Raw genomic sequence first — 25,399 nt, forward strand, 5'->3', positions numbered from 1 at the left:
CTCCCTCCCCCTATTCGCCCTCTGTACTGCCAGCAAGTGCCCCCCTCCCTCCGCCCCTCCGGCCACCGTCTCGGCATTCGCCGAATGTTATACGTTTTATACTGGGTGCTGAAGGTACTGAGGAAAAGATCAAGAGAGGGTACCTCTGGGGAGTCTACCGGTGTGTATGCACTCCGACGAGACGCAGGGCGGTGAAGGGTAGGGTATATGCCAAAGGGGCCCCCGCGCGCGGACAGCCTCACAAACAGCAAAAGAGTGCTGCATGCTGTACACCAGCCGTAACGCCTGCCGAGTATTCCTCGTCCAGACTTTTTTTTTAGTCCGAATGGAAGTATTGTAATCGTTGCATCCGAAATTTATTATTTTTCTGGATTATATACGGTTTTTGTTTTCTTATATTCCGGCCCTTTCTGCCCTTTTCGCCCTATTCCACCCTATGTAAATGGGGATCCTACACTGTACCGTATTTACATGGGAAACCACAGGAAAAACCATGTCGGTACAGGTGGTTGTTCTATTAGCAACCTCCTACTCATCGGTGCCTGTTGAAAAATTCGATTCAACGGAGAATCGAATCTACAACTTTCAGAATATTAGGCTCGCATCTAGTCACTTCTATGAGAAATTCAAATTTTTAGCTTGAAAATTTAATTTAGAAGTGGAGGCCTCAGTGTGCGGGAACCGAGAGCTAGTCCGACGGAGGATTTTCCCGCGCTTATGACGTGGGAGTAGTCAAGAGTGACTGGACCCATGAAGAAATGTAAATTCTAATACAAAAATAGGAGAGGAAATCGATCTCGAAATATCTTGAATTACCCGAAGGGTAGGGACCGTCAGACGAAACATTTCGGTTTTTTCGGCAATTTTTTCTGTGCCCCAATCATGAATTGAATTATTGCAAATATTTTGATGCGAATGGCGCTGTAATTTTTTGGGTATTTAAAAAGGAAAATTAAAATTTTCTATTAGATTGTCTGGTTGAAGATCCTGAATTGGTTAGACGATAACTAGCTGTGGGGGTGATTTTAAAAATAAATTTCTCTCCGGATAGTCTGACAGCACGTGACATGAGACTAGCCCAAAATGAGATTTCATGATGAATGTGACATGCAGCCGTCAGACAGTGGACTCTGCCCTAAAAAGCCGAGACCATTAAACATGAAATAAATAAACATGACATCATCCTAGATATTCATATGCGAAGTCATTCCATAAAGTTCGTGAATTTTTTAAACAAATGAAATTGAATTTTACCGTTACCGATTTACAATGGCTGATGAATCCAGAAAGGAAAAGAGAATATTTAAAATAGCAGACAATTTCTTTTTCAAGTGTACAAGCTAGTCAGTTAGTTAAAAGCAATTATATTCAAAGGATATTTCCGTGCATATATTTTTTGTTGATAATTTTTTTTTGCGGTTCGCTATATACCGAAGCCCGAACACCGGGAACCGAGAGCATTGCACACAAAACGTCTTGGGATTCGAGTAAATAAGTAAACAATCCTGAGAGACATGAACGAAGGTGTCGCCGTGTAAATATTCTCGAGAAGATGGTGAAGATAATAATAATAAAGAGGTGCGAATGCGGTACCCAACGATAAGCGCAAATATTTCCGAGGGACATGGGGTTGGATTTTTTAATAAAAAAAAAATCGTCTGTCGAAATGTTAAAAGTGGTCCAAAGTCCCCGACAGTCCCCCCGTCAAAAATCGCGGATTGAATTCAATTATCGATGTAATCCCCTGATTACTCGAATCAACTCGATCCCAAGAAATTCGCGATACGCCACCCTCCCCCCCCGTTTAATCACGAAAACTCTCGTTATACGTTGGCTATCGATTCCACTGGGTTGTCAGTCGATTAATCACAGCTGCACCAACACGGCACTGGCAATTGTAATAGGTCATAAATTACCGGGATGTTACAAGCAACCCTGCCCCATACTTCCACCTACCGTCTGGAAGGATATTATGGCATACCACCACCTTCTCCACTCCCACCGCGAAACTCTACCGATCTGTTATTTTTTTATCTGTCACTCTGTTTTTATCTCGGTCTATTCCCCTATCCCCCTATCCCCCTATCCACCTACCCCCTACTCCCCTATCACCCTATCACCCTATCACCCCACGGAAATATATCTGTTACCCCATAAATTACATCTGTAATTATAATATAATAATCATAACTAATTACATCCGTTAACGATACATTAATATATTAAGAATTTGTTTATTTATACGCCTGAATGGCGGAAAAAAATGTGAGGATTCGCCCGATGCCTTCCGCCATTTTCTGGACCGCGGTTTAGCATTAAGATGGCGGAAAAATCATGTAATTTCAATTCAATTATATTATCATTGATTTCCAGAATTAAATCGCTAATTCTCAGGATAGCACACGTCAGGGGTTTGATTATAATTATAATTACTGTGGTATGAATTATTTAGTATATTATTATACCAAAAAATATAGGATATATGCAACAAAGGGTGTATGGGGAATATATTACTATGACATTTTGGTTTAATATTATTTTCTCATGGGGGTTGCCCCCAGGTGTTTTCCACCTTCTCAAATGATGCATCGCTGCATTGTGTTATATCGCTGTCGTACCCTAGCCACCTCAATATATTCTTCATCCTTCTTCACTTCCCGTCTGCCTTTTAAAATATTTTTCATCTTTATTTATTTCCCTCCTCCTCCCTCCACTCACTCTTTTTCTCTCACTCAGTCTTCTCTTATCGTATCAGCCAACACATACGATACACCAGACATTCTCTGTCTCACTCGTTTAACCACAAGTTTTCTCTCACCGATTCTCTTCTCAACACACAAGGTTCAATGGCCCACCACCGTTTAAAACGCAAACGTCTTAAGAAGGTTTCACTTAATTTTTTTACATGTCTGGTGAATTTTTTATTTTTATTCGATTTTTTTTTTCGTCGCAGATTTTTGAGCGGCGGGAAAAAATTGAAAATTCGTCCTCTAGGGTTCGAAATTTTTGGAAACGAAAAATTATCGGTTCAATCGATTTTTTTGGGTATTAATTCCCGTTAATGATTGGAGTTTTAATATTTTTATTGGGTATATGCGAGGGCGATTGGGTCGTATTGGGATATTGTTGTAATTTTTATCGCATAATTCTCCCGGTTTTTATGAATTTCACTTTATAAACCGATTTTCATGAATTAGCGAATGTTAACCGCGAAATGTTAATCAAGCCGAACCACAGGTTAACCTCAATGATTCATTCTAGGTGCGGACGAAGGTGTAATTATCGCATACCGCGGTTGTTAACTTAAAAAAATAAATTTCTAAATAATAAAAATCCCGCGATTAATGGAAATCAAGACAAAAAAAAATCCCCAGCAACAAGAAGTTCCTTATGAAAATGAGTAATTAATTCCTTAATCCTTCTTCAATTATTAAGAGAAAAATTGAATAAATAAAAAAGGACTTTCATGCAATGTATTCAATGACAAAAAAAATGGATTTACCGAATGGTAGGATTTAATTTCCTCGGTGTAGAACTCATTATGTATAAATGTGCGCTGAATAAAGCGCTGGTGCGTGGTTCCGTTATCGTATTTTATCGTATCGCCAATCACATGGGATAAAAAAAAAGGATGAGTAAATAAATTCTGTTTATTTATTCCCCATGTGCCTAATCGCATGCACAAGCTAACGAATGGATTTAATTAAAATGAGAAAATACGGAGGTTGAGTGGATAAACAAAAGGCTTTGCATGCAGTTTGTGCCGTCTTTTTCCAGTCCATTCAATTAGTTTGTACATACATAATAGATATGTACGTCCTCTAGAAGGATAATTAGGTGAAGGGTACAGTCTAGTTGGCTCTTTAATTGGCATTGACGTTTAATCCTTGAATTATATGGAAATGGATCGAGATTTCAAATACGAGAGGATTATTTATATTGATTAGTTCGACTGGAATTATTCTATTAAATGGATAATTGCGGGGAGAAATTCTTGTGTATTACCCAAATATATTATTGCATAAAGAATGAATTTTGTTTTATTTATTTGTTAACTTCTTTGATGCTGACTTTTCATAGATTTTTTTAATGAGAGACTGTTTCCGCATCGGCAGCGAGTTAGGAATTTAAAGATCGATCGCCCATACATAATCAATTCCAACTGTTCTCGATGGACAGATGTCGATAATTAAGATTGACGTTAAATAAATACAGTAAATAAATAAATGCAAGTCCGCGTGGATGGTAAGGAATTCAAAACGATTTAAAACGAGTAAAAATTTCAATTTCTATCACATTTTATATTTGTTTGTATCGAGGTTGACTTGAATGTTTTTTTTTTAATTTCGGTGAATTTCAGGGTTTTTTTTCATTTACGTGGGTTTTTTATTTTGTTTATTTTTGGAAATAAAGCTCGAGGTATTAAATTTTTACTGCAAAAGTTAAGTCGGACCTATTTTATTTCGCCGTTAATCCCCCGATTATTTTTTTCTCCTGTTATAAAATTTAACCACCGACGCAGTACGAATTTTGTTGCATTTTAGTGAGTTGTAAAATCGGAGAAACATGAATTTGCGATAAGACGAGGTAAATGTCGGGTCAAAAGAGGCAGATCTTGTCATTTATCGATTTTTGATTATTGATAAACTCGTCAATAAAAAAAAAAATATTTACATTCCACCGAAACTGGGAGCAAGCAACAAAATTTGGATAATAAATTATTTCCAATTTTCTCATTGAATTATTGAATTGAATTGTAAAAATTAAATTTTCATCGGAGAAATGACATTTTCTATCTCACCGACTTGGACTATTCCCAGATCCTCGCAACAATTGAATAATTCACAAATTAAATTACCGGATTAATTGATTAAACTAGTGAGAAAAATATTCAGAAGAGGATGTTTTCAATTGGTACCAGAGTTCGACTCATTTTCGACAATCAAAATAGATGACCAACTTGATTGAATCCATTTTGATTCTGAACACTTAAATAAAAATCATAATTGACACGTTGTGGGAGATTTTGTTATTTTGACGACAGGGGCGAGGGGTTCAGTGAACTCATCTGATGTCACATAATTTTTTTCAATGGCCGGTGAGTTGGACAAATAAAAACTATAATAGTTGGGTGAGTAATTGAATGGCTGTGTTGACGGAAATGGGGCGAATAACCTGAGTTATAGTGAGAACCCCCTCTTTATGGTTATTTCTCAAGACCTTGACACAGTGACATCCTCATGTGTGTCAATGACCACGTGGAGTCATTCTATCGCTCGTTGAACTAATAAAAAATGACTAAAAAATTCTTTTCATTGAAGAAATAAATGGATTAATTCCTTCCAATCTCCACTGCCAATCCATTCATCCCCGAGAAAATTATTTCTCCCACCATTTATCATAAATTAATAATTTTTGTAATTATAGAATAAGCTATTCCTTTATCTGTCATTTCGATTGAAATTCAATTATTGATTTATGAAAAATTCTATATTTTGGAAATTGGGGAAAACGATCAACCGATTGAATAATTAACCGATATTTTTAATGACTTTTGCCGTTATTTTGTTACAGCAAACGCAGATTGCACAACAATTCGCTGTCGCGAGGGGCAAACTTGTTTGACAGAGATGAACTCGGGACGTCCGCGATGTGTCACATGTACCTACAGATGTCCCCGGAAACGCGAGAGAATTCGCGAACGAAAGCGCGACAGACACCGGGAAAAAGACTGGGCCCGTGATTCACCCAATAATTCACAACTCTGTGCAACAAATAATATCACATATCCAAGCTGGTGTCACATCGTCAAGGATGCATGCGTCACAGGTTTCGTCCTGGAGACACGACACGCTGGACCATGTGATTACCACGATGCATCATTTTACGGTAAATTTTCCTGGTAATTAAAAATATTAAATTTCCGCAAATTTATCAACAATCTCTGACCACGCTCTTAATTATTCATCATCTAATTATGATTTTATGATTTTTTCTTAATTCAACGTCAAAATAAAATTTTTTTTTCTTCCCTTTTCCCTTTACTGGAGAAAAAAAAAATTAATTGACCCATTTTATTGTTATTCATTGGCGGAATTATTGGCGAGAGATGAATAGAAACTTTCATTGATCTCCACGAGTTGTTCCAAGTGTTTTCATCGGGCTCAGGGGAACTGACGTAGCAAAAACCGTTGAATCTCGTATGCGTCGTGAGATAAATATAGAGACTGACGTTTAAAACGAGACTCGCCTAGTTCTTGAGAACTAGTCCTCTTTCTATGTTTGTGTTATGCAGGTCCAGACGGTTTATCTCACGAGATCTCTACCACCTGTACTAATAACGAGAGTGGAGAGATAATCAGAGTTTAAATAAACAAAATATCATTTTACTCGACTGTTTTTTCAATGAAAGTCTCCACTCATTTTTCCGATTTATTATTACTATTGAATATTATTATACTATTGATAATCAATTGATTAATTAATTATTTTGTTTATTATAATAAGAATTAGAAAATTAATTTTTGTTTCAGGAGAGGAGAATAACACATCAACGTCATACGGTGTTGATCTCGCGGATGAGATAAAAATCAGTGGTAGAAGTACATCTCGCAAACTCCAGATGCATCATCACTTGTACACGTAGCCTAGTTAATCTCCAAGTGAAATTTCTAGCGGAAAATCCGAATAAAAAATTTGACTCGGATGTACTCGACCGGTGAATACAACGCGCAATTGTTTCATCCCAATAATTTCGAGTTTGAGTCAAAATTTTTGAGGCCCTAGACGATTAAATAACCAAGAAAACGTAGTTAGCGCCATTTTTTGAGTCACTTTATTTATTTTGACTTGTGGTGAACTCTTGGCGGATCGGCCAATCATTTTAAATCGACCATTCGTGTATTTGGTCGTTAGTATTACACAAAGTATTAAAAATTTTTGCGAATTCTGACTAGCACGGCGGTGATAAAGAGCATTAATGTTTATTTTATTGCCGGGGCTTTTTATTTTTTGTTTAATTAATTAGTTTTTTTTTTTCGATCCTCCTCGTACCTTTAATCAGCCGTGCGCCAGTAGTTGTACCATCGTCGTACTTAATTTATTTCTAGGTTTTAATTTACGATGCGGAATTTAATGCGTCGCCATTTTTTTTTTCGAAAATTTATCATTTCAATCTGTGATTAGAGAAAATTGCAATGTTTATGATTGATTCAATCGTTATAATCTTGTAAAGTCATTAAATATGTTTAAATTATTCGTTTAATTATCGAAAATTCATTGAAAGACTTTTCAATTACTCGAGGCGCGACAAAATATTTCAACGACTTTATCATTTTTTTCGTCAATTATTATCCGGAGTATTAAAAAATACGATATCCTCAATTATATTCAACTGAATCACCGGAAATAATTTTCCTCATTGATTATTTAATTGGAGTTTCAATCTAAATGATTTTTTGCAATAAATAAAATCCGGGAATTGTCGAGTGCTTCAGAGCTGTCTCGAGTAAACGAAGAGAATTGGATAAATATATGATGTATTTAATAAAAAAAAATGCTTACTTTATGTCGCTTGCTTTAACTCGGAACGAGTGGGACGAATGAACAAATTGTTTTATCAATGTTTTTTTTTTGCAATGAATTTCGTCGCCAAATGTTCAAAATAATTAGACCAAATATGTAGGTGTAATTTAGAATCGTTGGTCTAGGTTGAGATTATATTCGATTAAATTCGATGGAAATTATTATTAGTAATATAAAAATTGAGGTGCGAGGGGGGCATACAGGGGGTGGGGGGTGGGAGGATAATCGATTGTCACACGTGGACCACGTAAAAGGTGCTACTGAAATTTTAAAAATAACCGTGAGAATAAAAATTCGGAATGTTTTGATTTAGATAAACGAATTGTGTCTGCAATATCCAATTGTAATTTCCATTTAACGAAATCACAGTAGATTACATGTAATACTCAGTCTCTTAACATATCCTGTACCAATTTTTCGAGTCTTCAGTGTATTAGTGTCTATAAGCATGAATAGATGTACTCTGTATTCCGAAGAAAAATAGACACCAGCGGAAAAAAAATTATTAAAAAGAAAATCTATCGCATTCGGTACGAGAATCTCTTGGATTTTTGTACGATTTTAGTTGAAATTCCCATTTGTTTATTGTTTGTTTTAAAAATCAATTATGTTGGGTTTTTTTTTATATTCATCCCATTATTTTATGTCGGATTGATTGTGAAGATATTTCCGTAATTTTTTCTTGAATTGTTGAAAAGATAATTTCCAAACGAATGCGACAAGTTTTTATGTAATTTCTTCAGGCGTGGAGGATTGTCAATTGAAACAGAATGCAATAGTGAAATTAAATAAGGAAATACGAAAATTTCCACTGGGAAATTCGAAAGTTGATTTTTCTAAAATAGCATTTTTCCAAAATACTTTACCACTAGGAGAAAAAAAATTGTTTTCAAGAAAAAATTCGCGGGTCTCTCATAAGATTTCGGAATGACAATCGCAAAGAGATAAAGAGTGAGGGAAAAAACGGAAAAATTTATTTTAATTGACAAACCTCTAAAAGCCAACGATAAAAATGTTTTGACGATAAAAAAAAACGCGTAAATTTGAATCGTATATTCAATATAGAAGGAGAAAGATAATTATCTAATTTAAAAAATCGAGTAGATACCTCTATAGTTCCTGTACGATACGAGATAGAAATTCTAATATAAATTATTATAGTAATTATTTATGACTATCGTAACAACTAGAACATTTACTCGAGAGAGAAACGAGAAATGAGAGATTAAAAAAGTGTACGTAATGGATAGAATATGTAACGATCGGTACACCAGACAATTTTACGTACACGAGACAATAAACAATATAAACAAGGCCAGAGGGCTCGTTGCAGTCGAGATTGATCATAAATCAATGATAAATTATGATAAATTATGATAAATTATACCGCAATGAAATTTGTATCAACTGGACAAATTATTCTATATTTATTTCCATCGTTCGCCGGACAACTGAACGATTTGTGAATTTGTTAGGTTAGAATTTGATAACCCCGTGAAAAAAATAACAAAAGACGAATGATGAAATTACGTTCTAGGCATTAACGCTTTATCTAGGTTATAAAAACTATCCGAAACTACATTAAAGACTGTGGAACATTCTAGGTGTATAAATGTTTAAATAAATTATTAATAATATCATCTCAATTTGTTTTTCTCAATCGTCCCTCCATTTTTTTCAGAAATTTTGTATTTTTTCCGGACGATCGTATCAAATAGATGCGAATATTTGTTCAATTAGTGTTATTTTTTATTAAAAATTGAAGAGAACTCACCAAGGATTGATATTTTCAGCAAAAATATTCACAATTTCACTTTAATCCTTCACTATGCACTGAACACACTCAACTGTCTTATGGAACTAATAGTTGTTACCGCCAAAACCACAAAAATATTGACTTCGGGATCTTCGGGAGTGTTCGGCAGACGCTCGGGAAGTTCGAACGATCGCGCGTACCATCTGACGTGAAACCCCGGAAATTGTCAGACGATCAGCTGAGCCGTCCCACCGGGACAGACCAGCATGTAATTAAATAAAAAATAACTCAACAAATAGTTATATCATTAATAAATTACTCAACTAATTTTTAAGTGAACTTCTACAATGAATTTTAACGCTTTCGTCGTGTTCGCGCTGTTTTTCGCCCGGGAAATTCAATCTTGGCAGGTGAGATGTGTCAACTAATTGAAATATATATTAGGTTAAAATTTTTATTGACTCATCATTTGGGAAAATAAATAATTCCACTAATGATCGATTGTTTAAATAAAAAAAAAAATTATTTAGATACCAGAGAATTTCGGAAAAACCGGACACTCGAACAATTGGGCAGTTCTAGTCGATACCTCTCGTTTCTGGTTTAACTATCGACACGTAGCAAATGTCCTCTCGATTTATCGTTCAGTGAAACGTCTGGGGATTCCAGATTCTCAGATTATTCTCATGATAGCCGACGATATGGCGTGCAATCCGAGAAATCCACGACCTGCAACAGTCTTCAACAATATCAAACAACACATAAATGTCTATGGAGATGATGTCGAGGTGGATTACAGGGGATACGAGGTGACAGTCGAGAATTTCGTGAGATTATTGACTGGACGACTGCCACCTGAGACTCCAAGGTCGAAAAAACTCCTCACAGACGAGGGCTCTAATATTTTGATATATCTAACGGGTCACGGGGGCAATGGATTCCTCAAGTTTCAAGACTCCGAGGAAATCACCAGTCAGGATCTCAGCGATGCTGTCGAACAAATGTGGCAGAAAAGACGTTACCATGAGATTTTATTCGTCGTTGATACTTGCCAGGCTAGCTCTATGTACGAGAAATTCTATTCACCCAATATTTTGGCTGTCGCATCTAGTCAAGTCGGTGAAGATTCACTATCCGTGAGTTCAATTGTTAATTTATTACTTATCCCACGAATTAGTAATGAATCAAATAGAAAATATTGTGAAACGATTATATTGGCAGATATTTTCTCATTACTCATTTTATCAAATTCACCTGATCCTGGAATTCATGTACTTCTGTTTCTCGCAAAATAATTTCTCTCATGTTCATTAATTTCAGCATCACGTGGATCCGAATATTGGAGTGTACATAATAGACCGTTACACTTTCTACGCACTAGAATTTCTAGAGACAGTCGAACCATCGGGAACAAAAACCCTAAACGAATTCGTAAGACTCAAAAAATAAAATATGTAAATGGTAAATGAATAGTAGATTCATCTGCGATATAATCCCATGGCCGCAAGCACGTCTACTATAAATTTACCACAATTCTTTTCTTACGCTTTGAACGAATTACTTAACAATAAATTAATTATTCTCCAGCTGAGAGTGTGCCCGCAGTCAGCCTGTCTCTCTAAAGTGGGAGTTCGTACAGATCTCTTCAGAAGAGACACGAGAAAAGTTCCAGTAACCGATTTTTTCGGTTCCCTGCGTCCAGTAGAATTAACAAACAGTATTATCAACGTGACTCCAGTGACTCACAATCGATCTGAGACCCCAGAGATCGAGAAGAAATTGTTCTACATGCCACAATTCCCCGATACCTCCATGTATTCATGAATAAATCCACAATTAAATAAATAACCTAAATAATTAAATTTATAAAAAATTAAATAATTTTCGTAAAGAATTCACACTTCATAAATTTATTGCAACGAAAATTTGTAGTCAATGTTTTTTTAGAAATTATCATGACACTTGAAAAATTGAATTAATGCATTGCAGAGTATGAGAATCAATGAATTTTTATCAATTCCAATTAATCTGAGAGAATCCACTCATTGGGTGACCAATCGCAGATTTTATTTTTTGGATTGAAGCACAAACCAGGGGGGCACTGCATGGCATGTTCGATGAATTCACCTGAATGATTTTTAATACAGCTGATGAAGCCGCAGGAATGAGGATCAGGGAAGAGTCCCTCTTTTTCGCAACGGCTCGATGGAGGCGTTGATTCTGGTTGTCCTGGGGTTTGTGTTGTAGTTTTTTCGTCAGGAACTGGCGTTCGACCCTGGAGAACTGCATTAACAGTCTTCAGGAGTGGATATTTCTCACCACAAATTCCCCTGAAGTCGTCAAAGTCGACACTCCATACCATCGCACCAGCCAGATCCAAATCCTTGATGAGTTTTGCTTTTCCCGCAATCGATCTGAAGACATAATTAAAAAAAAGATAATTAGGAGATGAAATAACATTTTTTTCTCTCTGCAAAACTCACTTGACATTGTCATATCCCACCCACTGGTTTCCCTTGCTCATGTAGGGTACGTATCTCTCATCATCGAAAACAATTTTCCACCCACCCCTGGCCTGGCTCTCACAGATTTCATTATACGCGAGAACCCCAGGCTCCCGAGTATAAGGCCCAGCAGCACCAGGTCCACGAGCAGGAGCTCCAACCGAATTATTCGCTGAATTGATAAGAGTAAAAGTGCGTCCATACAGTGGCATCCCGAGGATGAGTTTCTCCTTGGGTGCACCTTGTTGCAGCCAGTATTTAACAGCGGCTTCCTGGGAAATACAAGATCATCAACGAGGCCAAAAAACCACCAGTTAAATACTCACGACATTCCACTTCCTGTCCTTCGGTGCATCATCACGAGACACCCGAAGTGGTGCATTAATTCCAGTGACAGGATCCTTGGCTCCATGAAAATCATAAGCCATGATGTTGATGAAGTCCAGATACTTGCTGATCTCAGGAATGATGAAGGATTTCGAGGCTGATGACTCAGCAGCAGCCACAGCCGCACTCAGAATAAGTCCCTCCTCATCAAAACGCAGTCTCAACTCCTTCAGGAGTGCAACATAATTTTCACGATCCTCTGGTACTCCCCCACGCTGTGCTGGATACTCCCAGTCCAAATCAAAACCGTTGAATCCGTATTTCGTGATGAACCTGACGACGTTGTTGATGAATTTCCGACGAGATTCGAGTGTTGACGCCATTTCGGAATATTGAGTTGAGCCTTCGTTCCATCCTCCCATGGCGATCATGGTTTTCAGACCGGGGGACTTCAGACGAAGTTCATTGAAACGACGGAATCCGTCCTTTCCTGAGGAGTCAGGGAGATCCTGCCAGGGATCCAGAATGCTCACATTGTCACCTTCTAGACCCACGAATGTGTACACCAGGTGCGTGCACAGCGATGGGTCAATATCCTCCACGATGAATTTACCATTTTTTGGACGATAGCATGACCAGCTGCCGAAATAGCAGTAGATCACTTTGTCTGGGAGATTTCAATTGATTTTATTGGTAATTGTCATTTTAATTGTAATTGTCATTGTTCAGATATAGTTTTCTTGATCGATTGATTTTTTTTTTATCGACGAATAATCCATTCATTATTTATATTTATTCGTTTAATCGCTCACCAGCAGAAGCCTGAACTGCAATTAAAGGTAAGCACCCGAGAAAAAACCAAAACACCCGCATCTGAGAAGAAATGGGCAATTAATAATTGAGTAATTATTACCCCTCCTAAAATTGGAGTTATCAAATTAATTTATTGAATCCGGGTAATTGAAGGGATAATTGATGGATAATTGAGAAAATCCGATGAAATTTTCCAGATTTAAAAATACTAGGAGACACTTACCTTGAGATATTTTTTCATGAAATGCCTCAGTGGGCGAAAAAAAAAGTCTATTTATCTGTCAATGCGAGAGATCGATAAAAACTACTGGTGGTCTTCCTCGAATTGATTAATCGAGTATAGATAAAAAAATATCGATAATTGGTGATGAATCCGCAGAGATCCGATAGCTTCTTAATGGAATAACCCTGTCAAAAATAAGATTAATACTTTTAACTAAAAAAAAAGACTTTTCGCGAAAAGTGGAACGTCGAGAACTCAGATGGATAATAAATAAATAAATAATATGTCTAATATATCTTGCGGAGAAGAGGAACGTATTATGGTATCATAAAATCAGCGATCGTGATGTGGATTATATTTGGGGCGTGTGCAGGAAATTATTTTCTACCACATTTCAATCAATAATATTTATTTATTTTGTTAAAATATAGATTCGATACAGTAGTAGAAGAATAAAAAACAGAAGATCGATCTCTTAGTTTTTGAATCGATCCGTTGATATTATTGATTAATTAATTTTTCCTAATGACTTGTATTCTGGAATAAATGGATATTCCGACGTTGGTGGAAGCTGACTCACGACGAAATCACGAAACGACTCTCACTCAAACTGATAAATCGTCTTATCAGAATCATTTCTCACCGTGCGATGTAAAAATTTCAGGAACTCATCGCAAAAATTCAGGCAAACTTCCGGCTTCCGGAAATCCTTTAAAAAAAATTAATAATTGACTGTAAAAAATAGAGAAACCCATAACATTTAGGTTTTCGTGGATTAAATATCGGGAGAGAAATAATTATCAGTGATAGATTGGATAAGGAGTACCGATGATTTCTCTGCCAGATCAGATATCGATTCGCTGATTATTTGGCGAACAATTCCATCGGAATTTTCCCGAAATCCATGAATGACTCCATCAATTCCACACAGGTACTGCCTAACCCATGAATTAAATAATCTTTATCACTTGATAAACATTTAAACAATTCAATAAAAATTCAAATGTTCTGGACATCCGGCGATTGAATCGACAAACAAGGGAATTCCCAGAACCAAAAACCTGTTACGCAATAAATTTTGGAGAACTAGATGTTTTGAGAATCAATTTAATGAGTTTGTGTATTGGATGATCCCGAATTCATTAATAATGACTTTTTAATGGTTTAATTCGGTTAAATATATAATACGGGGATGTAAATTAAATTCTCATTACATTTAACGATCCTTTCGATTTTTTATAAAAATCCATTTAATTAATAACCGCACGAATTTATTTTGCGATGATTGGATGGAATATTTTTTTTTTCATAAATTTTGTACGCGATTTATGAGAAAAAAAAATGTGAGGACTTACCAAGTGACGCTTCTGTCGGCATTCCTACACATATGTATGCCTTGGTATATATGTCACGACATTATGTATATATATATGAATACAATGGCACATGCGTCGCAAGAAATATCTCCCGAGAGCCCGCGCCATTCAAAATTCATCGACAACTCAACATTAAAAAATCAATGAAGATTTCAAATTTTTAAATAATGAGTTAAAAATTTCAGTCATCATTTCAATTAGAAAAATTGACGTTTCAACGTTTTTTTTCAATTGCGTAATTTTACACTTGAAATTTCGAATCCCATGATTTACTATTATTGTCAAATCATAATTTGTAATGCGACATTAGAAATTCATTTAAATTCATTTTCTTTCGTCATTCGATTATCTCGGTAATAATTTTATTTTTTATGGCCCAGGAAGACTCTTGATGTCCAAAAATATTTCGGCTACACATTCCGGAGCGATGGGAGGGATATCAGTGGTGCATTTTAAATATTGGCGATAAATTTTCAATAAATATTGAACTCTAATCGGAAAACTATCGATAATAATTGGTCATCGAAATTTCCCTGTTCATTATGAGGACACACCCTTCCAATCAAACTATAAATACGTGTGGACGATAGCAGTAAGTCAGTAGTAGCAGTGAGCAGTTGGTTTTGACGATTGTTTTTCCAACGCGGAAGACATTCCCAGAAGATCACAAAAAGAATTTACAAATCGAATGTTCAGAGAAAAAACTGATGAATTGAGAATTCATGCGAGTATTAAATTTTTCTTGTGAGACTCAAAGCCAAAAGTCATCAGTTGTCTGTCAACCATCTCCAATTGCATCAAGAAATCGACAGACTGGAATTAAATTTTATTTTCATCGAGATGGGATTATCCACAGGTTTTTATTCTTCTACTCGTAAAAGTTATGATGAACTTTGATATTATTTTAATAACAACTGTTAACAATTCCAGTATTTTTCGTGGTAATCGTTTTGTGTCTCCTGCGATGGTGGAAGCAGATTCGAAATTATTGGAAATATAGATCAGTGATGACAAAATTTGCCGATTCATTACCGGGTCCTACCCCATTACCAATTATTGGAAATGCTTTGTGGCTGAGGGAAGCTGACAGTAAGATAAAAAAAAAAAAACATAAATTCACTCTCAATGAATAAGTATTAATAATTAATAATAAATCCAGAAACAGCGCATATTCTGACTAAAATCAGTCGAGACGAAAAAACTGGGACTTACCGATTTTGGATGGGACCGAGTCTGAAAATTATTATTTCTGATCCCCGGGATCTCGAGGTGTTTTATTATCCACAAATGACTCCCCTCTTTTCGTAATTTTTAATTAACATTCTTTTAACTGCATAATAGATCATGTTCTTCAGCACGAAAGCCTCGAAAAAAGACGATTTTTACGATTTCATGCACATGGCAGTGAAAAATGGCCTCATCAATTCATTCGGTAAATACATCAGTGAATAAAATCAACTGAATTAACAATGTGTAAATATTCATCAGGCCCCATATACAGAGCTCACAAAAAATTATTAATCCACGTAATGAACAATCATGAGCTGAGGAAAACATCGGTGGAGAAAATTAATGAAAAATCCCGGATATTCGTGAATCGTCTCGAGACTAAAGTGAATCAATCCGAATTCAATATTCAAAATTATCTTGAACACTGCATCGGCGATATCGTATTTGGTATTATTATTAAATAAATTATTATTTATCCATTGAATAAAAAATGTATGACAAGATTTATTTTAATCCAGAGACGATTTTTGGACTGCCTGGAAATGCCCAAAACGGGGAAGTGAGTCCTTTCTTCGAATTGGCCGAAGTGTAAGTTAAAAAATTAATAACAAACAATTAAGAAATTGTTTAAAATTCTTTAACGCGTGAGTTATCAGAAAATTCAATTTTTCCTAAAACTTCGATTCCCCGAAAAGACGATTTCTTAATTCAGGTTTTCTAATTCAGATTACTAATGCAATTAGAAATAATGAATATTTTTAATTACTTCATTAAATTTAATTAGAGCTTTGCACGCGTCGTTTGAGCGATTCATGAAGCCATGGCTCTGGCCGGATTTTATTTTTTTGACAACTCCAACTGGCAGAAGATGCAAAAAAATTTTAACGGACGCGAAGACATGGATAGACCAAGTACACCTTAAAAAATAAATAAATAAATAAAAGTCACAAAAAAAACGTGATTCATGTGCCTCAATTAATTTCCAGGAAGTCGAGAAAAAAAGACAGAGATTGAGATCAATGGAAGACATTAAAGAAAATCATTCATCGATATTTGATAGTGTAATTAGTCGAATTGAAAAGACGAATGAATGGACTAATGAAGAAATTCGTGATGAAGTCATAACGTTTTACGTCGGGGTAATAATTATTTATTAAAAATTACTGTGCAGTTATTTAAATTATTCATTAATTTATTAATTTCATTAATTACGGAAATTCAGGGACACGACACAATGGTGGGCACTGGATGTTTCGCCCTTTTGATGCTGGCGATGTTCCCGGATGTTCAGGTCAGTGATTTTATTTATTAAAAATATGTAATCATCATTTATTAAAAAAATCGAGGGATTGATAAATATTTGTGTTGTGACCCCAGGAAAAAGCGCGCGAAGAGATAAAAAATGTAGCAGGTGATGGTGAAATAACGGAATCCCAGACAGCGGAAATGAAATACCTGGACATGACAATAAAGGAAACATTGAGATTATTTCCAGTGGGTTGTGTGATCGCTCGAAAAACTACAGATGAGCTGAAACTTGGTGAGAGACAATTGGAGAACAAAACAATAAAAAAGAAAATTAAAAACGTGAATAAAGAAATGATATTTTTTTATTAGCAACATGCACAGTCCCAAAAGACTGTTCACTCTTCATTTTGCTGTACGCCACGCAGAGGGACCCAAAGCACTGGCAGAACCCTGAAGTCTTTGACCCTGAGCATTTCTCCCCTGAAAACGTGAGAAATCGTCATCCCTTTGCGTTCAACCCCTTCAGCGCAGGTTACAGAAGCTGTCCAGGAAATAAATTCGCGTTTACCTGCCTGAAGATCATCTTCGCGCACATCCTCCGTAACTTCCGATTATCAAGTTCATTGAAATTTGAAAATCTGAGAATCCACACGCATATCTCTTCAAAAAGTTTGGACGGTTATCCGATTTCAGTGAGAAGAATTTAAAATCCTGTTGAATATTTCCTTGAACGAATCTCGTGTTTAGTCCGGGTGTAGAATAAAAATTCTATGAACAATATAATATCAATTGTTGTTTATTGATAAAGGGAGAATGTCGTCACTAATAAAACGATTAGATTAGAATGGTGCATATTTGAGAATCCGCCATTGCAGGACACAGGAGAAGAGGAATTTTCCCCTGAAGATTGAGAAGGCGGAGGTTTCATAATTGTTATTACTGAATTGATGGTCTTGAGGAGAGGATATTTATGACCGCAGGATCCCGTGAAGTCATCAGTCTCGATACTCCATACCATGGCACCACGGAGATCCAATTCCTTGACGAGTTCTGCTTTCTTGCGGATGGATCTATCAACAAATTACATCATGCTGATACTATTTTAACAGATTTGATTTTACGATTTGACATGAGCTCACTTGATGTCATCATATCCGACCCACTGGCTGCCTTTCCAAGCATAAGGTGCATGATACGCCTCATCATAGATGACAGTCCAGTTCCCTTGACTCTGCCTCTCGCAAATTTCGTTGTACCCCAGCAATCCAGGCTCAAGAGTATAAGGCCCAGCATTGCCAGCTCTAAGAGCAGGTGCTCCAACTCCATTATCCGATGAATTGGTCAAAGTGAAGGTACGTCCATACAGGGGCATCCCTAGAACCAGTTTATCCCGCGGGGCACCTTGTTCCAACCAGTACTTCACTGCAGCTTCCTGATGAAATAACGAAGTCCTCGGGGGTTTTAATTATTTGAACGAGGATAAGATGACAGAGGAACGGTCAATACAATGGAATTAATTAATATTAATACAAAGTACTTACAACAGTCAACTTCTTGTTTTGGGCCGTGTCAGAAGAAGCTGCCCGAAGTGGTGCATTGATTCCAGTGACAGATTCCCAAGAGCCATGAAGATCATAAGCCATGATGTTGACAAAATCCAAATATTTGCAGATCTCAAGAATATTGTACGACTTCGAGGCGGAAACCTCAGCAGCAGCCACAGCGGCGCTCAGAATCAATCCCTCTTTATCAAACCGTGATCTCAAAATTTTCAAAAGCTCAGTGTAATTCTCTCTGTCTGCCAGAGCGCCTCCATTCTGCCCTGGATATTCCCAGTCAACATCGAAACCATCGAATCCCCATTTTTTCACGAATTTAACAACATTATCAGCAAATCTCTCACGTGATACCCAATCACTAGCCATTATGGAATATTTTACCGATTTGTCATTCGCTCCTCCAATGGCAATCAGAGTCTTCAACAACTGATTTTTCTTCCGCAAATCATTGAAACGCCCGAATCCATTCTTTCCCCCGCTGTCAGGTAAATCCTGCCAAGGATCCGTAATATTAATTCTATCACCCTTGAGTCCTACGAAGCTGTAGATCAAGTGAGTGCAGAGGAATGGATCGATGTCCTCGATTTGGAATTTTCCATTTCCTTGTCGATAGACCGACCAACTGCCAAAGTAACACACAACGACTTTCTCTACGAAAATTCAATCATTTCCAATTCACGAATTCGCTTTCAATCTCATCAATGCGTCTCCATTGATAAATCGAAGCCAGACTTTTTTTAAGATTCCCAGCCGTTCATCTACTCACCAGCAGAAGCATCGACAACCGCTAGACAACCGAGGGCCAAGAAAATAATACGCATCTTGAGAGATCAATGTTTATTGAAATTCATTACTGGGTACTAAGATCTATTAATTACGAATTATTTTATTCCATTGAAAAGATTACTCAGTCGAAGCGACTACTACACTAACGTGACTTACAATGATCGATCGAATTTGAAATCGATGCTTGCCGAATTGAATGACAACGTCGATATCTCGCCGGAAGGTATTATCATTGGATCGAAATCAATTCGGGTCTCCAATCTCTTCATTCATATCTCTCCCGAAAGCTGTTCACGTGTGGATAGAATGATATCATTCAAAACCGCAAGATCGTATCAAGGAAGATCATCTAAGAAAATGGAGAATCGAGACAAATATTAATCGCTGATTGATTGGATTGCGCATTAAATTTGTAGCCAGTCACAAATTCCGTTGAATGGGTTGAAGCAGAGGCCAATGCCGCACTGCATTCGATGCTCTTCAAATCCACCTCGAACTGTTGGGACACAGGCGATGTATCCACATGATTCAGGATCAGGAATATTTCCTATGGAAGTGCAAGTACCTGATCCAGAAATTGGCCTGGATGGAGTGGGCCTGTTCTCAATTGGGTCCGTGGTTGCTGGTAGTCCTGGTACTTCTGGGATTTCCAGTACTTCTGGTGGAATTGATTCCTCAGGAACTGGAGTTCCACCTCGAAGAACTGAATTGATGGTCTTGAGGAGAGGATATTTATGACCACAGATTCCCTTGAAGTCATCTGTCTCGATACTCCATACCATGGCACCAGCGAGACCCAAATCTTTGACGAGTTCTGCCTTCTCGCGGATTGATCTGTCGAAGAAACGATTTTTTTACCTGTGAATACTTGAAGCGATTGCGAAAAATGAAATGATAACAGCAACTCACTTGATATTATCGTATCCAACCCACTGATCTCCTTTGACTGCGTAAGGAACCCGACGTTCCTCATCGAAAACGATATTCCAGTTTCCTTGACTCTGCATCTCGCATATTTCGTTGTACCCCAGCATTCCTGGCTCACGAGTGTAAGGTCCAGCAGCACCAGCTCCACGAGCAGAAGCTCCAACAGCATTATCCGATGGATTGGTCAAAGTGAAGGCACGTCCATACAGGGGCATCCCTAGAACCAGTTTATCCCGAGGGGCACCTTGTTCCAACCAGTACTTCACTGCAGCTTCCTGATGAAATAACGAAGTGCTCGGGGGTTTCAATTATTTGGACGAGGATAAGATGACAGAGGAACGGTCAATACAATGGAATTAATTAATATTAATACAAAGTACTTACAACAGTCAACTTCTTGTTTTGGGTCGTGTCAGAAGAAGCTGCCCGAAGTGGTGCATTGATTCCAGTGACAGATTCCCAAGCGCCATGAAGATCATAAGCCATGATGTTGACAAAATCCAAATATTTGCAGATCTCAGGAATATTGAATGATATCGAGGCAGAAGACTCAGCAGCAGCCACAGCAGCACTCAGAATCAATCCCGCTTTATCGAACCGTGATCTCAATGATTTCAGGAGCTCGATGTAATTCTCACGATCCTGTGGAGAGCCTCCTCGTTGTCCTGGGTACTCCCAGTCAACATCGAACCCATCGAATCCCCATTTTTTCACAAATTTAACAACATTGTCAGCAAATCTCTCGCGTGATGCCGGTTTGGCAGCCATTTGGGAATATTTCGCTGATCCTTCGTTCCAGCCTCCGATGGCAATCAGCGTTTTAGCTGATGTGTTCCTCAAGGCATTGAATCTACCGAAGCCATCCTTACCCCATTCATCAGGCAGATCCTGCCAGGGGTCCAGCACCTTGACATCCTCACCCTGAAGACCTACGAAGGTGTAGATCAAATGGGTGCAGACACCCGGGTCGATATCACTGATATCAAATTTTCCATTCCCCGGACGATAGACTGACCAACTGCCAAAATAGCAGACGATTTTTTCTGTGGATCAATTATTTTAATTGGATACATTTAATTATGATAATTTTTTGGTCATTCTGTTTTTTCAGGAGATAAAAAATCTATGAACTAATGCCTGACTCACGGCACGTGTCGACTTCATGTGCTGTCACTGATAAGATAAATTCAATCGGAAATATTGCGATTCGTCATAATGAAAATAGAAAAAGATTCTAAAAGACTCCACTTACTGTCAGTTGATGCTTCAGCAATGGACACCACCAAATAAACAATCATAAATAAAAGGAAACGCATCTGCAAGTACGAGAGAAACGAGAGTATTAATTAATGGGACAAAATTCTGTTGGGACCGTCCAATCAAAGTCTTCATAAAATCTTAATTAAAATATTTTCAATTGATTGGGTAATTTATATATTGATAAATTACTCAAATATTACCTTTTTCAGGCGCCAACGCGAGCTCTGGAAAGCACAAATACGGACTGATACCTAGTCTCCAGATAGCAAAGATTTATATCTTTCTTCGATTACTCACCTTTTGTCAATTGACAATCACCGGGGGGTAGTGCGCGAAAAGATTATCCCCAATTCCCATAAATTTCGTTATCTAAAGATTCAAGACAACAGCCAGAGCTGCTCCCAGCAATTTATTTAATAGAAGAATCCATTGAATTGCTGCATATTGCACTGTCGATGTACATCTTACGAATTATAATTGACCTTGAGGATGATCTATCGTTAAGGGATTGAACAACACCTGTTTCCTGGTACTCGACGTAGTCTTTGCAAATTTAGGTGTGAATGTTTGCTCGATATCTTTGAATATTGCGAATCATCGCGAATATTCATGACAATTGCGAAAGAAAATGGAGGTAAGATGAATTTTAATTGGAAATTACACTGGAAAGTCAATTGGAATAAATAATTTATTTATTGTTCATTCCCTTTTGGGGTAATTCATGCCATTTTAGTCGAGTTTGTTACACAGTTCGCGATTTTTCGGTTCTTTGTGGAATTAATTGCAGACGCAAACGCCTCGGATGCAGCGGCCGCCATTGCGACTTCCTCGGAGGAAGCAACTCTTGGTGCAACCGAGATCACCGAAAAAACAACTTAGTATCTGTCGACGTGGGCGTTCGTGATGATGTGCTAAAAATTAAAAAAATGATTAAATATTACAATTCAATTGAAAAATCATAAAAAATAGTGAATTACCGGTAATTGAAACCGCGAAAACAACAGCCATAACTGCGAAGAGAAATAAAATTTGAATTCTCGTCATGATTTGAATTCTCGTTAAATAAATAATTTTATTTTTATCGTGTTTGTATAATAACTGACAAAGCTCGAGGAGATGATTTTCGTCGAGGCTCTAGTGTTATATAGACATCGAGTTAATATAATTCTAGAGGAAAAAAAAATAATACAAAATATGTATCATCTGTCGTACATTTATAATAATTCAGCGGATGTGCGTTTTCTTTTATGTTAATTAGTGGAAATTTCAGTTGGACTTTTCCTCCTGCCGGAAGTTATCGAGGAAAATGGGAGTCACGAGGTAAAGGTAAACTATTGTTTATTGCATGAAACAATAAATAATGAGGGAATGTTGTGAAATTGAAATTTTATTGGTTTTAGATCTCGGGTATTTTATTTGGCGCCTTTACTGTCAGTTTTATTTATATTGTTTTTTGTTGGATTATTATCAGTTTCGGCAGTTGCAAACTCCTTTTTCACACCATCCACCCCTTTTTCCCTGGACGATACAGCGGGCAGCACATCCTCCATCTCCCAACCCCAGGAGATCGCAGATGACGCGGGGTTGACGCACATGGTCTACCACGGGATCAGCGGTTGCTAAAAAAATTTTTAAGCCGGGTAAATAAAATAATTAATGTTATATAATTACAGGGCGACCACAAGAAAATTCCCAGTGCCAGAATTTTTTTTTAGACCTGGAAAATCAGTCCGTAGCGAAGAAAAATAAGGGGACGCTTTCTGCAATCGCGTTCCCCGCGAATATCTCCGAATGCGCGGGAGATAACGAAATTTTTATCACGACCTTTTCTATAGAGAGAATTGCGCACTACAAAAAAGGTCCCGATAATAATTTCGATATCTCTCTTAGATTCAGAGATATCCTCCGAAAACTCGCCACTCGAATCGGCACAATTAATTTCTCATTCATCAAACATTTTTTTTTGCATTTCCAGGAATATCTTTGGATACGAGAGAGATAACGAAATTTTTATAATAACCTTTTTCATGGAGGGAATTGCGGGTTACAAAAAAGGTTCTGATGACAATTTCGACATATCTGTTAGTTGAAGAGATATTCTTGAAAAACTCACGAATTGAAATTAATGTGGAATCGATAATGCATTAATTTGTTATAAAGTTCATAATTTTTTTGAGAGTGAAAAAATAATTACCGGTGGCTGATGCAATAACGAGGAACATGGCCATCGCCAGAAGAAGGGAAAGGCTGAAGTATTTTGCCATGATGTAGAATTGTTTGTTGTCTGACTCTTGATCGAGTGGAATTGAATGCTACCACCCCTCAAATCTCGTCTTATATAGGAAATCGCGACTTCTCCGGGGATTCACTGGACTATATAAATATGACAGCCTCTTGACGGTCATGTTAACAGACAATAACTCAATGGTCAACTTTCACGGGAAGCCCCGGAATTTTCCCGGTTAAAAGAAAAACCCGAAGACGACACTAATAAGATTCGACCGATAACTCTTTTCTTTGAAACGAAAATTAATTTATAATTATTATAAATCATCATTTTTATTTTTCATTGATGGGTAATAAAAAATAGCCATCATTTTTTGCGACAGGGGAATTTATTGCAACAAGATGTTTTCTTTCGGAAAGTAACGGTATTTAAAACATTGAGATTTTATAAATAATCATTATTTCATAATTAATTAATGGATTCTACCATCTTCATTTCATATTTTTTATTACATATGGTTATCTGCCATAAAATGCATTCAAATGATTTTTAAAATTCCCCCTCTTTCATTTTTTCGTAATAAAAGTTTTTACGATTTATTAACAATCAATTTATCTAAAAAACCGTCGATTTTTAGAAAAAATATCAAAAGATCATTTATATCGGAAATTTAATTACCTAGAAATAAGGTCCTTAGCGCATTTACCTGGCACTGATAGTTTTCGAGATAAATCGATAAGTGATGCAATTGTAAATCAGAGACTTTGAAACTGAATATTTGTTTATAATTTATTTGACGTAAAAACGCTGGGAATTTTTATTTATCGTTGGAGGAATAATTCAAGGACTCGGGACAATTATCAACATTTATTTATCAATGATTACACAGTCATAACAATAATAGGAATTAAGATAACTGAATTATATCGACGACTCCCAATACAGTGGCCATTTTTATCTTCCATAATTAGATAATTTTTTATGTGAAGGTCATTTCAATTGCCTGTACTTAATGGCGGTGGGTGTTCACAAAGGATACAACCTCCTGGGTTTCCTTTAGGTGCTAAAGGTGGCCCGTCTGCGTCCACTAAGGCAAAAGAATTATTTAAAAAATAAGAAGTCTTTTACAAATTGAAAATTAATCGTCTAATTTTGTCATCCATACTGCGGACAATTACCTGACGCCAAAGTGAATAAAAATAAAACTGCCAATATCAAAATCCATATGCCGACTTTCTCCATGATTTATTTATGATTTTATGATAAAAAAAAATTATTATACTGAACTCGAGAGGTTGTAACTCCAGTTTTTATACCCGACATTCTCCATAGAGAAAAGATATTGCAAAAAGGAATAACAATTATTATTTTTATGGACAATAATTCACCGAGAGTTGTTTTTTTATGGTAAAATTGAAGATAAAGGAGTTTTTAAAATAGAACCGGAAATCATAACTCCCGTGAATTATCCAGGACTGAAAACCGAATAAAAATTCATTTATTAATTACTCAATCAATTTATTTATTCATTAAAAATTGTTCCAGTGTCTTCGACCATTGAAAAACTGAAAAATTCGAT

General features: G+C 36.7%; 7 protein-coding genes and 2 long non-coding RNA genes across 9 annotated transcripts in view; 3 read left to right on the top strand and 6 right to left on the bottom strand.

Moving 5' to 3' along the window:
* LOC105270867 (follistatin-A) overlaps positions 1 to 7,664 on the top strand; it is a 17,464-nt gene extending 9,800 nt beyond the window's left edge. Inside the window, exons 5-6 of the mRNA XM_011312089.1 lie at positions 5,575 to 5,889; positions 6,534 to 7,664. Coding sequence (XP_011310391.1) covers positions 5,575 to 5,889; positions 6,534 to 6,646 — 428 coding nt within the window. The 3' untranslated portion in view covers positions 6,647 to 7,664. The remainder of the gene's footprint in view (positions 1 to 5,574; positions 5,890 to 6,533) is intronic.
* A 1,898-nt stretch (positions 7,665 to 9,562) lies between these two features.
* PIG-K (Phosphatidylinositol glycan anchor biosynthesis class K) lies at positions 9,563 to 11,185 on the top strand. The gene is made up of 4 exons (XM_011312094.1): positions 9,563 to 9,750; positions 9,871 to 10,476; positions 10,661 to 10,771; positions 10,928 to 11,185. The coding sequence occupies exons 1-4, from the start codon at positions 9,688 to 9,690 to the stop codon at positions 11,162 to 11,164; spliced, it is 1,017 nt and encodes a 338-aa protein (XP_011310396.1). The 5' UTR covers positions 9,563 to 9,687; the 3' UTR covers positions 11,165 to 11,185.
* A 49-nt stretch (positions 11,186 to 11,234) lies between these two features.
* On the bottom strand, positions 11,235 to 13,255 carry LOC105270873 (chitinase-3-like protein 1). The gene is made up of 5 exons (XM_011312095.1): positions 13,208 to 13,255; positions 12,984 to 13,044; positions 12,171 to 12,838; positions 11,824 to 12,116; positions 11,235 to 11,754 (listed from the first exon to the last, which is right to left on the bottom strand). The coding sequence occupies exons 1-5, from the start codon at positions 13,223 to 13,225 to the stop codon at positions 11,364 to 11,366; spliced, it is 1,431 nt and encodes a 476-aa protein (XP_011310397.1). The 5' UTR covers positions 13,226 to 13,255; the 3' UTR covers positions 11,235 to 11,363.
* Positions 13,256 to 13,599: 344 nt separating this feature from the next.
* LOC105270874 (uncharacterized) lies at positions 13,600 to 14,625 on the bottom strand. The gene is made up of 2 exons (XR_892603.1): positions 14,563 to 14,625; positions 13,600 to 13,916 (listed from the first exon to the last, which is right to left on the bottom strand). It is a non-coding gene; the product is annotated as an uncharacterized lncRNA (long non-coding RNA).
* Positions 14,626 to 15,200: 575 nt separating this feature from the next.
* Positions 15,201 to 17,810, top strand: LOC105270877 (cytochrome P450 4C1). Its single transcript, XM_011312099.1, has 11 exons — positions 15,201 to 15,439; positions 15,514 to 15,672; positions 15,743 to 15,852; positions 15,925 to 16,015; positions 16,072 to 16,260; positions 16,332 to 16,401; positions 16,598 to 16,724; positions 16,800 to 16,952; positions 17,036 to 17,104; positions 17,191 to 17,353; positions 17,431 to 17,810. The coding sequence occupies exons 1-11, from the start codon at positions 15,424 to 15,426 to the stop codon at positions 17,766 to 17,768; spliced, it is 1,485 nt and encodes a 494-aa protein (XP_011310401.1). The 5' UTR covers positions 15,201 to 15,423; the 3' UTR covers positions 17,769 to 17,810.
* Positions 17,783 to 19,470, bottom strand: LOC105270876 (acidic mammalian chitinase-like). The gene is made up of 4 exons (XM_011312098.1): positions 19,387 to 19,470; positions 18,603 to 19,270; positions 18,201 to 18,493; positions 17,783 to 18,131 (listed from the first exon to the last, which is right to left on the bottom strand). Exons 1-4 carry the CDS (start codon positions 19,439 to 19,441, stop codon positions 17,858 to 17,860), a joined length of 1,290 nt encoding a protein of 429 aa, XP_011310400.1. The 5' UTR covers positions 19,442 to 19,470; the 3' UTR covers positions 17,783 to 17,857.
* On the bottom strand, positions 19,468 to 21,895 carry LOC105270875 (acidic mammalian chitinase). The gene is made up of 5 exons (XM_011312097.1): positions 21,794 to 21,895; positions 21,586 to 21,649; positions 20,718 to 21,376; positions 20,316 to 20,608; positions 19,468 to 20,240 (listed from the first exon to the last, which is right to left on the bottom strand). The coding sequence occupies exons 2-5, from the start codon at positions 21,647 to 21,649 to the stop codon at positions 19,811 to 19,813; spliced, it is 1,446 nt and encodes a 481-aa protein (XP_011310399.1). The 5' UTR covers positions 21,794 to 21,895; the 3' UTR covers positions 19,468 to 19,810.
* A 1,067-nt stretch (positions 21,896 to 22,962) lies between these two features.
* Positions 22,963 to 23,912, bottom strand: Def (Defensin). Its single transcript, XM_011312100.1, has 2 exons — positions 23,788 to 23,912; positions 22,963 to 23,212 (listed from the first exon to the last, which is right to left on the bottom strand). Exons 1-2 carry the CDS (start codon positions 23,855 to 23,857, stop codon positions 23,061 to 23,063), a joined length of 222 nt encoding a protein of 73 aa, XP_011310402.1. The 5' UTR covers positions 23,858 to 23,912; the 3' UTR covers positions 22,963 to 23,060.
* A 755-nt stretch (positions 23,913 to 24,667) lies between these two features.
* On the bottom strand, positions 24,668 to 25,282 carry LOC105270879 (uncharacterized). Its single transcript, XR_892604.1, has 2 exons — positions 24,999 to 25,282; positions 24,668 to 24,907 (listed from the first exon to the last, which is right to left on the bottom strand). It is a non-coding gene; the product is annotated as an uncharacterized lncRNA (long non-coding RNA).
* Positions 25,283 to 25,399: the final 117 nt, after the last annotated feature.

This window comes from Fopius arisanus, unplaced genomic scaffold, assembly GCF_000806365.1.
Source record: "Fopius arisanus strain USDA-PBARC FA_bdor unplaced genomic scaffold, ASM80636v1 scaffold00096, whole genome shotgun sequence".
NCBI classification, from domain to species: Eukaryota; Metazoa; Arthropoda; class Insecta; order Hymenoptera; family Braconidae; genus Fopius; species Fopius arisanus.

Bases quoted from the DNA above. Each gene is read 5' to 3' on its own strand.
- PIG-K (XM_011312094.1), top strand. From the start codon at position 9,688: ATGAATTTTAACGCTTTCGTCGTGTTCGCGCTGTTTTTCGCCCGGGAA. The intron at 9,751-9,870 runs GTGAGATGTGTC...AAAATTATTTAG, and splicing joins GGGAAATTCAATCTTGGCAG to ATACCAGAGAATTTCGGAAA. The intron at 10,477-10,660 runs GTGAGTTCAATT...CATTAATTTCAG, and splicing joins TCGGTGAAGATTCACTATCC to CATCACGTGGATCCGAATAT.
- LOC105270876 (XM_011312098.1), bottom strand. From the start codon at position 19,441: ATGCGTATTATTTTCTTGGCCCTCGGTTGTCTAGCGGTTGTCGATGCT. The intron at 18,494-18,602 runs GTAAGTACTTTG...TTATTTCATCAG, and splicing joins AAAACAAGAAGTTGACTGTT to GAAGCTGCAGTGAAGTACTG. The intron at 18,132-18,200 runs GTGAGCTCATGT...ATTTGTTGATAG, and splicing joins GTCGGATATGATGACATCAA to ATCCATCCGCAAGAAAGCAG.
- LOC105270875 (XM_011312097.1), bottom strand. From the start codon at position 21,649: ATGCGTTTCCTTTTATTTATGATTGTTTATTTGGTGGTGTCCATTGCT. The intron at 20,609-20,717 runs GTAAGTACTTTG...TTATTTCATCAG, and splicing joins AAAACAAGAAGTTGACTGTT to GAAGCTGCAGTGAAGTACTG. The intron at 20,241-20,315 runs GTGAGTTGCTGT...TTTCTTCGACAG, and splicing joins GTTGGATACGATAATATCAA to ATCAATCCGCGAGAAGGCAG.
- LOC105270873 (XM_011312095.1), bottom strand. The intron at 12,117-12,170 runs GTGAGTATTTAA...TGTATTTCCCAG, and splicing joins AGGACAGGAAGTGGAATGTC to GAAGCCGCTGTTAAATACTG. The intron at 11,755-11,823 runs GTGAGTTTTGCA...TTATGTCTTCAG, and splicing joins GTGGGATATGACAATGTCAA to ATCGATTGCGGGAAAAGCAA.
- LOC105270877 (XM_011312099.1), top strand. The intron at 15,673-15,742 runs GTAAGATAAAAA...TAATAAATCCAG, and splicing joins GTGGCTGAGGGAAGCTGACA to AAACAGCGCATATTCTGACT. The intron at 16,402-16,597 runs GTAAGTTAAAAA...AAATTTAATTAG, and splicing joins TTCTTCGAATTGGCCGAAGT to AGCTTTGCACGCGTCGTTTG.
- Def (XM_011312100.1), bottom strand. From the start codon at position 23,857: ATGGCAAAATACTTCAGCCTTTCCCTTCTTCTGGCGATGGCCATGTTC. The intron at 23,213-23,787 runs GTAATTATTTTT...AAATTTTTTTAG, and splicing joins CGTTATTGCATCAGCCACCG to CAACCGCTGATCCCGTGGTA.